Source organism: Myxocyprinus asiaticus, chromosome 19 (assembly GCF_019703515.2).
Source record: "Myxocyprinus asiaticus isolate MX2 ecotype Aquarium Trade chromosome 19, UBuf_Myxa_2, whole genome shotgun sequence".
Classification (NCBI taxonomy): Eukaryota; Metazoa; Chordata; class Actinopteri; order Cypriniformes; family Catostomidae; genus Myxocyprinus; species Myxocyprinus asiaticus.
Window position 1 is genome coordinate 25,456,847 of NC_059362.1, and position 12,490 is coordinate 25,469,336.

A 12,490-nucleotide genomic window follows, 5' to 3' on the forward strand; every position below is an offset into this window, starting at 1 on the left:
ATTCTGTAAGTTGTGCATCTATTTAGACTCAATATGTGCCTTAGAAAATAGTGTACTTATGTGAAACTTATGTGTAGCTTATGTTTAGCTTATGTGTTTTGTGTAGCTCAATATGTTTGACAGCCAGTTGCATCTCATGAAATTTTTGTGTGAAAGTAATGAATCCTGTTCTAGATTTGTCCTGATTTGTTGCATTGTCTCTAGGGATGCACCGATCCAAAACCTGGATCAGTATTGGCTCCGATACTGAAGCTTTTAAACGGATCGTGTATCGGTCCGATGAGCCCAATCCAAATCCGATACTGTGTGTTAGTCATGTTCGTTACTGTCAAGCTCCAAAAATGACATAAAAGAACCATAAAAACACCATTAAAGCAGTTCATATGACTCGTGCATTTTATTCAAAGCCACTTGAAGACGTGCGATAGCTCTGTGAATCACAAAAGGCTGTATTTAATAAGTAAATATATAGTATGCGCAGCGCTAGCGCATTAGTGAATTGGTGCTGCTCTGTTGACACAAACCACGCAAAGGCTGGTGATGCACTCGTGGCCATTTTTTGCCTTCACAGCGGTGCGCAATATTTGAGCGCTACTCAAGAACAGCATCTCAGATGTAGATGCTCAATAGTTCGGTTCACTTATAATATGCAATTAGAATGGCACCAGAGGTGCATTTTACCAGAATTTGAATAAAAAGCGAATTAAACTACTGTGAACTTGCCTATAAACAGACACATACAGGACTTCCTGGAGAGTCTAGAATGTCAAAATAAAATCGTGAGGGTTTAAAAAGTGCACGATTTAAATATATTACTGTTGTATTTAAAATTAAAATTAAAAGTCAATAATAATAATATTAATAACAATTTATTATTCTTATTATTATTGTTGTCATCAAAAGTATTTGTTTACAATTTATAACAATATTTAAGTTGAATGGGTTCCAAAAAATAACTGTGTGAATGAAAAGTGGACTGATGTCTTACAAATTGAACAAATAAGAGATCTGAATCCTTTAAAGTCCAGATGCAAGTTGAAACATTAAAAAAAAAAAACAAAAAAAAAAAAACAAAGGGCAAAAATACAACTGGTTTCTTTTCTACTGAAGAATTACTGTTAATTTTGCTGCTACATTATCCAGTATACTAGTTAATAATAAAGTGTTTCTTAATAAGCTATACATTTATATTGAAATAATGTGTAGTTAGAGGTTTATGTTTCTTTACATATTAAAGAGTACTCCCAGTTAGTTCCACACAATAATGTAAAGATATTCTAAACTGTTTATGCAAAAAAACAACACCGGTATCGGCTTGGGATCGGTATCGGCCGATACTGAGATTTCCGATATTGGAATCGGATCGGAAGAGAAGAAGTGGTATCGGTGCATCCCTAATTGTCTCTTTGATATATGAAAAGTAAAACATCAAAATATATCAAAATATATTTTATTCTATTATTTTCAAATTGTCTTAAAATTTACATTTAAATTTGACACTATCTGGGTATTTTGAAGATCCATTGTGATAGATATAAGTGCCGGGTCTCTAAAGATTCCCATGCATTTAAAGGTTAAAGGAAAATGCATGTCCCTGATACACAAACACAAAAAGAGCTGTGTTCTTACCATTCATGACTGCAGGTGGGATGCGAGGGACCCTCTGCTCGACTGGCTAGCTAATGCTCTTCTGCAGAAACAGAGGGAGAGAGAGAGAGAGAGAGAGAGAGAGATGAGGAGGGTTTTACACACAGAGGAGCTTCTAAAGACACACTGTGATAGAAAAAGGCAAAGCAAAGGAAAGAAAACAAGTACAGAGTAATAAAAATGTGAAAGGAGTGTACAAAAGGATGAAACACTCTTTCTCAGCCTCTTGATGCTCGTTTTGTTGATAGCTTTTTATCCATTTTCCTCTTATTCACAGTCATGTACATGCAACAAGCAACATAGCCTGCAAAGTATCACACAATGACACACACAAAGAGGATATGATTGTGCCATAGCACTTTCGTGTTGGTGCACACGTGTGTGTTCATCTCTGTCTTCGCTCTAAAGCTCTTTCTGGGAAGCTAGCCCTGCGTCTCACAGCTGAGTCTTAGAATCAGTGCTCTATGGGCTAAATGAACAAACACAGGCCGAACACAGGCTCGACCCAATTAGAGCTGAAGAGCTCTGAGCTCATTACAAACATTTGCTGGAGAATTTGAGAGCTGCAGTTAAGGTGAGAGTTCTAGAACAGTGTAAAAGGGTGTGTTTACATGTACAACAAAGCATTGAAAACTATCAAAAATAAGCTAATTAAAAAAACCTGACAACACAAAAAACTGTTTATATTATATTTTGAAATCATGTATTTTGGTTCTGGTTTTGATGTCAATGAGTACACAAACATGGTCGTTTGTCTTTTCAATACAATAACTTAAAAAAGCACCCAAAAGTACCATAAAAGTGTTCCATGCGACTTATGCGTCATATTCCAAGTCTTCTGATAGGTTGGTGAGAAAAAAACCTGAAATAAACTCATTTTTTGGTGAAAATATTTACATCTGTTGCATGTTCATGCATTAAACTGTGCTGTTAAGTGCTAAAAATTACACAAGGTCAATTATGACAATTTTTTTTTATTTTTGGGTGAACTATTCCTCTTTATACTTTATAACCTTTACACAATAAATAAACACATAAAGGCATTTACATGATCTTACACATTGTCGGCTTATTAAGCATAATTGATGTACGATTGTGCATGTAAACGTACTCATTGTCAGTGCCCTGTTTATTTTCTAGTGCACGGCTAGTCAACTGGCAGCCCGAATCTCTTTTATCTGTCCCTCCGACTGATTTTGATAACATCCCGTCGCGGTCTGACCCTTACAAAAAATCTAGAGTTCTAATTTTTCTAAATTTGCTGCAAATTTGCCACTCACTATTTTCACATGAGCTTGTGATTCACCACAAATGTTTGCAGCTCTTCACTGGTAGTGGTGAACCTGCAGCAAACATTTGGCAACAATGGAAAATTTGCCGCAAGTTTGCCACAAAGCTCATTTGCATGTGAAAATAATCAGTGGGTAATTTGCGGCAAATTTGCCACGAACTCTAGATTTTTGTAAGGGAAACATCTGAGCATGCAACAGCATCAGCGGGCATCAGAAGAGATCTGTGCCATTTTGGAAAGGAGCCTGCATTTTTTAGCTCGTTTGGGGATAGTTCAGTTACACTGCTCTCTAAAACATGAGTCAGCAACTTTTAGGTGAGCATATTTTTTCGCGTCTTATTATTCAATCAAATGTATTTATGCAAATTGCTTAGCTGCTGGGTGCATTCAAATCTACAGACTTCAAAATAAAGCACACTGGTGCATTCAAGTCATGTCAGAATTATCGTATTTACGAATTGAACGCACATGAATGCCACCATAAAGTCGTAATTACGAGTGGGATTTTCTTCGAGCCCCGACTTTTCGATTTGGGGATGTGCCAATTTAAGAAACATGGCGGAAGCAAATTGTTATTGGTAAAAATTCAGTTTTACTTGAGGATTTTGACTGTGCAGTTCAGTATGTATGCATTTTATTGTACTTTTAATGAAAAATAATGATAAAACTTGCTAGAAAATAAGCCTCATGTAGCTGGTTAATGCAGCCACAAACGTTTGCAATAAAACTACATTTCCCATCATTATATGTGGACGCACAAGAATGATAAAATAGATAAATAAAGCATTAAATACACACCTAATGCGTGGCTTTGCACTTCATTTTGTAGCATTGGTGCTAAAAAAGCTGCCTCCGCTAGTACAAAGTGAAAAAGAGAGAAAGAAATATGACACCGCAAAACGGGTACGTTCTATCAGAGTAAAATCACCTGAACGCACATCACAGCGTATTTACGATTTCCAACCTCGTAAGTACGAACTTCACAGGAGGACTTGAACGCACCATACATCACAGAAGTTGTAACAGATGCGAAGTCAGCTCATATGCACAACCTTTTTCAACAAAAGATAAATCGATGATGAAAACCGAGCCTTCAAAAAATGCACAGAAAAGTTTACTTTTATTTTCCCTTCTTCAAATGTTAAACGAGCATCTGTTTAGCAACTGTAGTGCTAGTTTAAAGTGATAACATGAAGCACCACTAAACCAGCATACATGGATATTTCCTGACAATGTTTGGTTCTGTATACAGATGTGTGTCAGCGTCCTGAATCCCGAACATCATTAAATTAGTTTGTTCTCCGTTTACCAATGATTATCTGACTCCTGCACATATTCACATATGAGCAGGACAAGGAAAGGCTAATTTCCCCTCACTGAATATAAGGATAATACAGAAAAAATTAAGAACAGATATTTTCTCTTTTTTCAGTTTTAAATGTATTTTATTTAAAAAGACAGATATTAGATTGCCACTGTTTTGTGGATTTTTTTCAAAGATACAAACTTTAGCCAATCTAAATATTATTTTCATTTTACTAATCTGTAAACAAAAGCCCTACATTGTTAAAATGATAATTATGTTTTTATTTTTCAAAGTAAAGTTAATCAAAACCTATGTGTTAGTTGAGAGGGTGTGAGTTCATGTTTGTTCTTGAGCCAGAACTTTAGAAAGAATTTATGGCCAGACCATAAAAAATTTTCATTGTAAACCTCTGACTATTTTTAATGTAAATACACGCATATTATTAATGCCGTTTAGTTTAGTTTTTCATGTTTACATGTTAGTTACAATTTAAGTGTTACCTAAGATACATACAGAAAAACATTTTGTCCCCGTCAAGTTTTCATCTGGATAATCTGGCCCCTGCAAGAAAGTAGTTGATGAGCCTTGGTCTAGTGCGTTTTATCACCTGGACTGTTTTCCTTTTGCCTACAAGCTGAATTGTAAACCAGAGATCATGGGTAAACAAAGATCACCAGCGTGAGAAATTTTCATGTGTACAAACACTAAAATAAGTTGGGAGGTGCAATCATTTAGCCAATGACTTTTAGCCAATGAGTTTACGATAAGTAAAGTCAAGATGATCTTGAAAGAAGGTTCATGATTCAGCATTTCTTTACTAGAAAATGTACTTTGAATTATTTTCATAAATAACATGTTATCCCTATCCCAAGTTACTTGTTATTTACAACAAGTTATTAAAAAAAAAAAAGTATATATTAAAACAGATCTTATATAGACTCAGACATCATATACTGTTATGAAACAATTATCCATCACTTACAGTAATCATTAGTTTAGGACGACGTCATTCCTCTTGGGTATACCCAATAGAGATCACTGCTACGTCGAAAACACATTTAAGTAGTCCAACATCAGACAATTTCAGTCTGCCTAATTACTTTAAAACCATTTACTGTAGTTGATTTATATTAAATAGAAGTCAGTGGAATGTTTTCAAACCTCTCTACAGTATTTCATCCCAGCAGCTGGTGTGGAGGAGGCAACAGTGGTACAGCTTGGTTATTACCCATTTAGAGGTGAGAGACAAAACATTACATCTTTCAGTAAATGTTCCATTATGGTACAACACATTAGTATACAAATCAGCTATGAGCAAATTTTCATGCAGTATTGGGAGTTTTTGAATCTGCATTTTCATGCAAAATAACTGCTAAGATGCTAATTAGTCTAGCCACTCCAGAAAGTGGCATAATAGTGCATTAATTTCCACTACTTGCTCTAATTCTATTAGATCTGTCAGCTACATTTAAAAATAAAATTATTAGTTATTAGATTATTAGTTGGTTGAGAAAATCATGATATATGTACCAAAGATATTCTCTTCTGGTGTCCCACATGGCACTATATTCAAAGCTATAAGTTTCTGAGTTCTATTATTGAATTATTGGGTTATTTTTATATTACTTGAGTATTATTTATTACAGCAGGACAAACTGTAATTAATGTAATAATGTAATAATTGCCATATTTTTTATGCATTATTTTAGTACAATAATTACACTGAATTACCTTTAATTAAATTACAAATTAAATCGACAGCCCTAATTGTCACATAAATCATGTACATGTACCATATGAAAAGGTCAAACTAACAACCAAGGCAAGTTACTAAACAACATCTGAATTATTTGCATACAGGCCCAAAGTATGTATTCTGGTCTTATTCATTCCTTGCAATGTAAACTTTATATTAACCCTAAGCATAATAACCCGGCTGGCTAGACGTCATCAAAGCTTAAGTTTACTCATCAGCAAGTATTTCTATTGCATTTATAATTATTAATCAACTAATAGTTTGTCCTTACAGCCGCACACACAAGTTTTACATTTTAGAATTCTTTTTTAAAACCTCTTTGTTAATACAGTCTTGACAATGTCATTAACAGCTTAGCCAGTCCACATTTACAAAATTGCAGCTTACAAAACAGAACTGCATTATTGCATTGCATTGTTTTGTGCTGCATTTATGGCTCTCAGGAGAGTCAGAGCTCTGTAATAGCATTGACTGGTGGATTCTTTCTGCCTTAAGGCTTACATTTCTTTTTAAATGGGGTATGATTTCCCACTATTACAAAGAAATCTTATGGTACCTTTAATACTTCTTTTAATTCAAATTTACCAGCATGCTGCAATACAATATTAGCAAGTTACCAGTGTCAGAATCAACCTATTGAATACAACTGGTTCTACGACTTTTATTTCTTTGCTGTAGACTCAATATTTTCATTGCAACTTTCCTAATAAAAAGCATAAGAGGTCCTTAAGTTTTTAAGAGTTTACGGACCACTGAAAATCCACCAGCAATACAGACAGATGTGTATAAATCTGAACTTTTCTCACTGGCATTAAAATAGGAGTACTGAGGATGTGAAAGAAAGTGAAGGGGCATCATCAGTTTTGCATTAAAAAGTGCAGAGGCATACAGTATTTGATAAGAGAAAAATCTCTGTAAATTATTCAACAGCACAGTGTCATTATCTTTCTGTAGACTCCAGAGGTTAATGGTATTTTTTTACATTGTAGCAACCAGCTGAAGAGATCAGATATAAAGGCTTCTGTTCGTCTCAGTTTTATGTCAAATCATAAAACTGTTGTTTATGTTTTGTGTCTTTTTGTTTAAGTTTAAATTAAAATATTACTTTGACTGTTCAGCCAGTCTCGCTGACTCCTTTCCCATTTTAACCTTGTTACAATAGCATACCAAACTGAAACTACTTTAATAATCTGCTATTAATGGTGACTGAGGTAACTCAGCCTGCAACACTCTGCCTAATATCTTATTATGTGTTACACAGAAGAAAGAATATGGGTTTGAAACAACATGAGGGTGTGTAAATATTTTTGGGTGAACTATCCCTTTAAGAATCCTGAAAATGAAACTGAAAAATACAACTTGCCTCTGACCAAGATTGAGTAAATGCTTAAAAACCCACATAGTAATAAAGAAAATAAGAGTGAAGAAGTGACCCAGGTTCTTATACTTTAATAATCGGGGGGATAGACTAAACAGACTGACGGGTAGAATGAAGAGCCACAAGGAAAGGTAAACACGCAGGAACCGATGCAAACATGTCTGATAGGAAATGCCGCTTGTCGGTGAGTCTGCATAATGTGACTGATCCTAGGGTACTGGAACTCTCGGAAACAACAAGCCGACTTCCTGTGTGATTACACTGCGACAGCATCAGTTTGAACTGGACCCTCACACATGCAAATAAGAGCACATTCAAACTCACAAACTAGGCACTTCTGATTGCTTTTACTACATAGGAATTCTCTTCAATCTTAAAGCTGAAGTTTGTAACTTCTGCGCCACTGAACGGAATTGCCACAATAACCACAAAGTAATATCTGCAAAAAATAACTTTCTTCCTGTGATATATATATATGTGTATATTATTATTATTATTATTATTATTATTATTACAGTAAAGTTTGGTAAGCTACCAGGTATCCTGTTGACTATTCAACTAAATTCAAATATATTTATACAAAAAATATGAACATAAAAAAACAAGTGCAGAGACAAAACATGAATATAAAAGAAACAACACACATTTTGTCCAAATACAGACATACGATTCTTATCTCATTTATATGCATATAATGTAACAAAGACCTAACATTTGCATGCCGTAACTTGTTGAAACGGGGGAATATTATTCAGATTTATTTCTAAATCAGTTTTGTATAATCCACAATATGATTGATTTGCAAAAAACCCCACACCACCAAATATGATTCACATTCTATTAATAACAAGCTTAGACAAATTGTTTATGGGAATGAGGAAGGGAGTGATTTCTATTATTTCATTCAGGAATTCAGCTACTTCACATTGAGGAATTCTAGAAAAAAACTTGTTCTCAGGAGAAGCTCAGGATGTCGATTAGAGGTTGAGAGGTGGACCCAGAATCAATTGCTTATTAAAGACTTCTCTCTAAATTCCATTCTAAATTTCACAGTTTTCATGCAGACTAAACTAGACTGAATATTAAATTGGGTCGCTTGTGAGAGAGGAGAGGAGAGTAGAGGAGAAGAGAGACTTCTTACATCAGTAATCTTATTGCATTGCTTGCAGGGCCATTTTTATTAGAGTAGCTTGAACCTCCATACAATTCTCTCTATATTGACTGGAGTAAAAGTCATTGTGGGTATTTTTTGTGTTTTTGTGCAATTAAGTCAAGCTTTGCAGCAGCAAAATTTCTATTTACACCCACACAAATGCAAAACCACACGACTACCTCTCCCTAAGGTTCTGAGAAAACTGAAGAAAACATCACATGGGAAGCTGGCTTAGAGCGAAGCAATAAAACAAAAACAAAAATATATACCTTGATATCTTGATATTTTTCATATACACAGTACTGTGCAAAAGTTTAGGCAGCTGCGAAAAATGTTGTATAGTGAGGATATAAAAATAAATAAAGCCATAAATACAAAGTGCAGTAAACATTTTTTTTAATTTACATTTTTTATTTTTTTAACTATCAATATTTGTTGTTACCACCCTATGCCTTTAAAACTGCACCAATTCTCCTTTGTACACTTGCACACCGTTTTACAAGTTTGTTGGCAGATAGGTTGTTCCAAGCATCTTGGTGAACTTGCCACAGTTCTGTGTATTTATTTAGTTTAGAGTAAATAAATACAGTGGAAAGGTGTGCAAAAAATGTTCTTACACCCTGAAATAAGTGTCATGAGATATCTCAACTGTCTCTGTGACAGCTCTAGACTCCGTAAACAGAAAATAAAAATGTGTCTGCAGACCGTGGACAATGACGCATTCGACCTGTCAATCATTTTGTGTGTTCTCATAGTATTGTAGTTTAAGCAAATTATTGAGGCTTACTGCCATTTTTAAGCCATGTTGTTCATAACGGCTGTCTGTTGAGGGCGCTATTTTGCTGTTGTTGTTTTAAACAACCATTTCTGCATGATATCGATTTCAGTAAAGCTCATTCTAGTATCTTTGGAGTGGTTTTGGAAAGAGGGGGCTTGGCTAATTCAACGGCTCAGTCTCATGGAAGTAGAATGACTGAAATCGCTAACAGCACCTATAAGATTACATGAAAAGAGAATTCTACTGTTATAAATACGGTACCGGAAGCTTGTTATCGCCCTCAGATTCTACCTCAGATTACATTTCCGTTTGGTGGCACAGAAATCACACACTTCAGCTTTAAAGTGTCACTCTCCCTTTTCATTCTGCCTGTTCCTGTCCCTCATCCTTCACTTAATCTTTCTCTCACACAGTCACAAATGTTCCTTTAACTAGTAGTGATGGACACCTGGATGCTGCACTGGCCAATCAGCATTCAGCATGTCACTCTCCTTACACAGCACATGTCTGTTCTAACCGCACTTCCCAGCATGCTTTGTGCAGGGAAGGCGAATAAGGGCTCTTCTGTCCGTGCAGGAAACAAGCATATCAGACATGCCAGCAGACACTACAGGAGCCATTCAGAGAGTTGTATATGTGATTTTGCAGTAGTAAACATGTTTAAATAATAGTGGCAACACTTTGTTTCATATCTGTATTATTGGCAGACTGTTGTTAATATGAATCTCCAAGAAAAATGCCCACAGTTGAAACGTGAGTCAATATTCCAGGTTGAATACATATTAAAGGGATAGTTCACTTAACAATGAAAATGTGATTTCTGTACACAAATTTTATTTATTTATTTTGTTTACAGAGCTAAACATGACAATCGTAATAAATCAGAAAGGACAACTGCATCACCAGATCTTACTGTTCTCACACACAACTTTCTGAAGTTTTTATCTAAAGTTACACAAGTGGCGTTCACACTTCAGTTCACACTTTAGCTCTCTTTCTCTCTTCATCTGTTTCACAGTGTGTGTAAACAGTGGTACAGCAGGTGGGGCCATGTTCCTTCGAAAGTATATGTTCAACGAACCGTTTGTCTAACACTTTGTCTCACTCAGGTCCATCATCCATGTAATTTATTTTTTTCCTCAACAGAGGTTTATGTCAAGCTTTTTTCAATCTTTTTACATTTGAAGGTGAATGAGGACAGCAGTGAGGTTTCTCTGTGAATCCATTGATGAAGTGATGTTGTCATGTTCTGGATGATGTACAGCCAAAGAATTTGACTCTAGCAGATCTGATTATATCAAAGAGTGTTTTGAGGACACATGGTAACAAAACACCATTTGATTTTTTATCCCTTTCTCTCCTCTTTCTATCTCTCTGGGAAACTCACAAGCAAGTGCACACACACACACACACACACACACACACACACACCACTGTTGGTATTTAGGGCAGCCAACATCCTCTAGTAGGAAGCAATCCTCTCTCTGTGTGTGACATATAAGGCATATTTCTGGGGCACTCCACCCTTCTCCCACCGGGGAGACTAACACACACAGTAGCACTCTCAAAAATGATCAAGTACACCAACAATCCGTCTTCCAAACCATGTTTTTGCCTTATCCCGATTTAATTTGGTAAGCTTATAATAATTATTTATATTTAAGGGCTATTGGGATGGATTTGGCAGGAAATTTCTTACTTCCATCATTTGTCCGTGTGTGTTTATGTCATGTCCGTAAATAAAGAAAATAAGTTCCAGCTACTACAGCACGTTTATGTGCGGTGATATGTATGGTAGTTGTTTGAAGCTGAAAGCTTGTAGCCACAACAAATGAACAAAATTGACCATGGATCATTCAAAAAGGAAACCTTCTGGGGAATCACCCGTTTTCAAAATAAAGACACCTCGAACCGCTAAGAGTCTGCAAGCAAAAAGGGAAATGACAGAGCCCGTAATAAAACATGCAACAACATCGGATTGGCTTTTCAGAGGTGGCGAAAACTCAGAGATCTTAAAGGATTTAAAACCGACCCAGAGATGGAGTTATTCAAGCTGGAATGGTAAAATGTTTTATTGGACTGATAGTGAGCCAGGTAACTCTCTCAGCACTGTAGTTCATTAGAGAGCGTTAGCCACTGTAATGGGGCATTTTTATTATGAATTGTGATACTGCAGTGCTTTCTATTTCATTTTCGAGGAAAATTTTACTTTTATGCTGGTAACAATGCCAATCTCTAAACCAGTTACTAACTTGGCCTATTTGCCTGCTAGCTAAGATATAATAGTTTTCATCGTTTGATTTTATCTGATATGACTAGCAATCATTATGTCTAATGTCATTGTTGCCTAACTTTTGTAACGCTGTTTATTTTAAAACAACTGTTTTCAATAAGTCAAAACAACAACGGAAGATATGCTACTTACCTGCTCAGTGCTCATAAGACACTTTCATTATTTCATTATTTATTTATTTCTTTTTGAGGGGAGGGGCGAGTTTTATTGTCATTAGTGTCATTCGCTCTGATAAGATGATCACCTGTAACCAAGGATACACGGTACACTTCAAACCATCAGATTCATTTGTGCAGAACAGCAAAATCGAAGACCAACTCATGTAATTATCAAAACAATGTTCCTCTGCAAGTAACTTGCAGTTTAATGCTTTAACTGCTAAAGGGCCAAAAGTTACATAGTGTAGCTTTAAATATTCGACTAGTAAAAACACTACTCGAATTTTGCATATTGACCTTCCTTTGTGCCTTTGGGGTGTAGATTCTGGGGGTGATGGGGGCAGGTACCCCCCCCCCCCCAGTAATCAAGACTAGCAAGTGCAACCCCCCCATACCCTAACACCCACCCCCGCTTCACAGTACAACCACACCAATGTTCAAACCAAATCTATTTTCTTGGCCTTGTCCAATAATGAAACTGCTTATGTTTATGTTGTTATAGAAATAATTCATTATTTTAAATGATTCACTTCAGAAGACTTGAAATGTATGTTTCTATCTTTTTTTCTAGATGGTTGTTTTGCATAGTGCTAATTTTTTCATAAGAAAAACAGGTTCAAAGGTTTAAGGTTGAACTTAAGTTCTAAATTTCAAGTAAGCGATTATTCGCTTTTTTATATGTTAGAGTACTCGACTATAAAATTACTCTAAATCCCCATCCCTTGTCTGT

At 35.7% G+C, this 12,490-nt stretch overlaps 1 protein-coding gene across 1 annotated transcript in view; it reads right to left on the bottom strand.

The window, feature by feature from the left end:
- Positions 1–12,490, bottom strand: part of itsn2a (intersectin 2a) — a 67,650-nt gene that overhangs the window by 51,014 nt on the left and 4,146 nt on the right. Inside the window, exon 2 of the mRNA XM_051645281.1 lies at positions 1,630–1,690. Within this exon, the coding sequence (XP_051501241.1) occupies positions 1,630–1,636 (7 nt within the window). The 5' untranslated portion in view covers positions 1,637–1,690. The remainder of the gene's footprint in view (positions 1–1,629; positions 1,691–12,490) is intronic.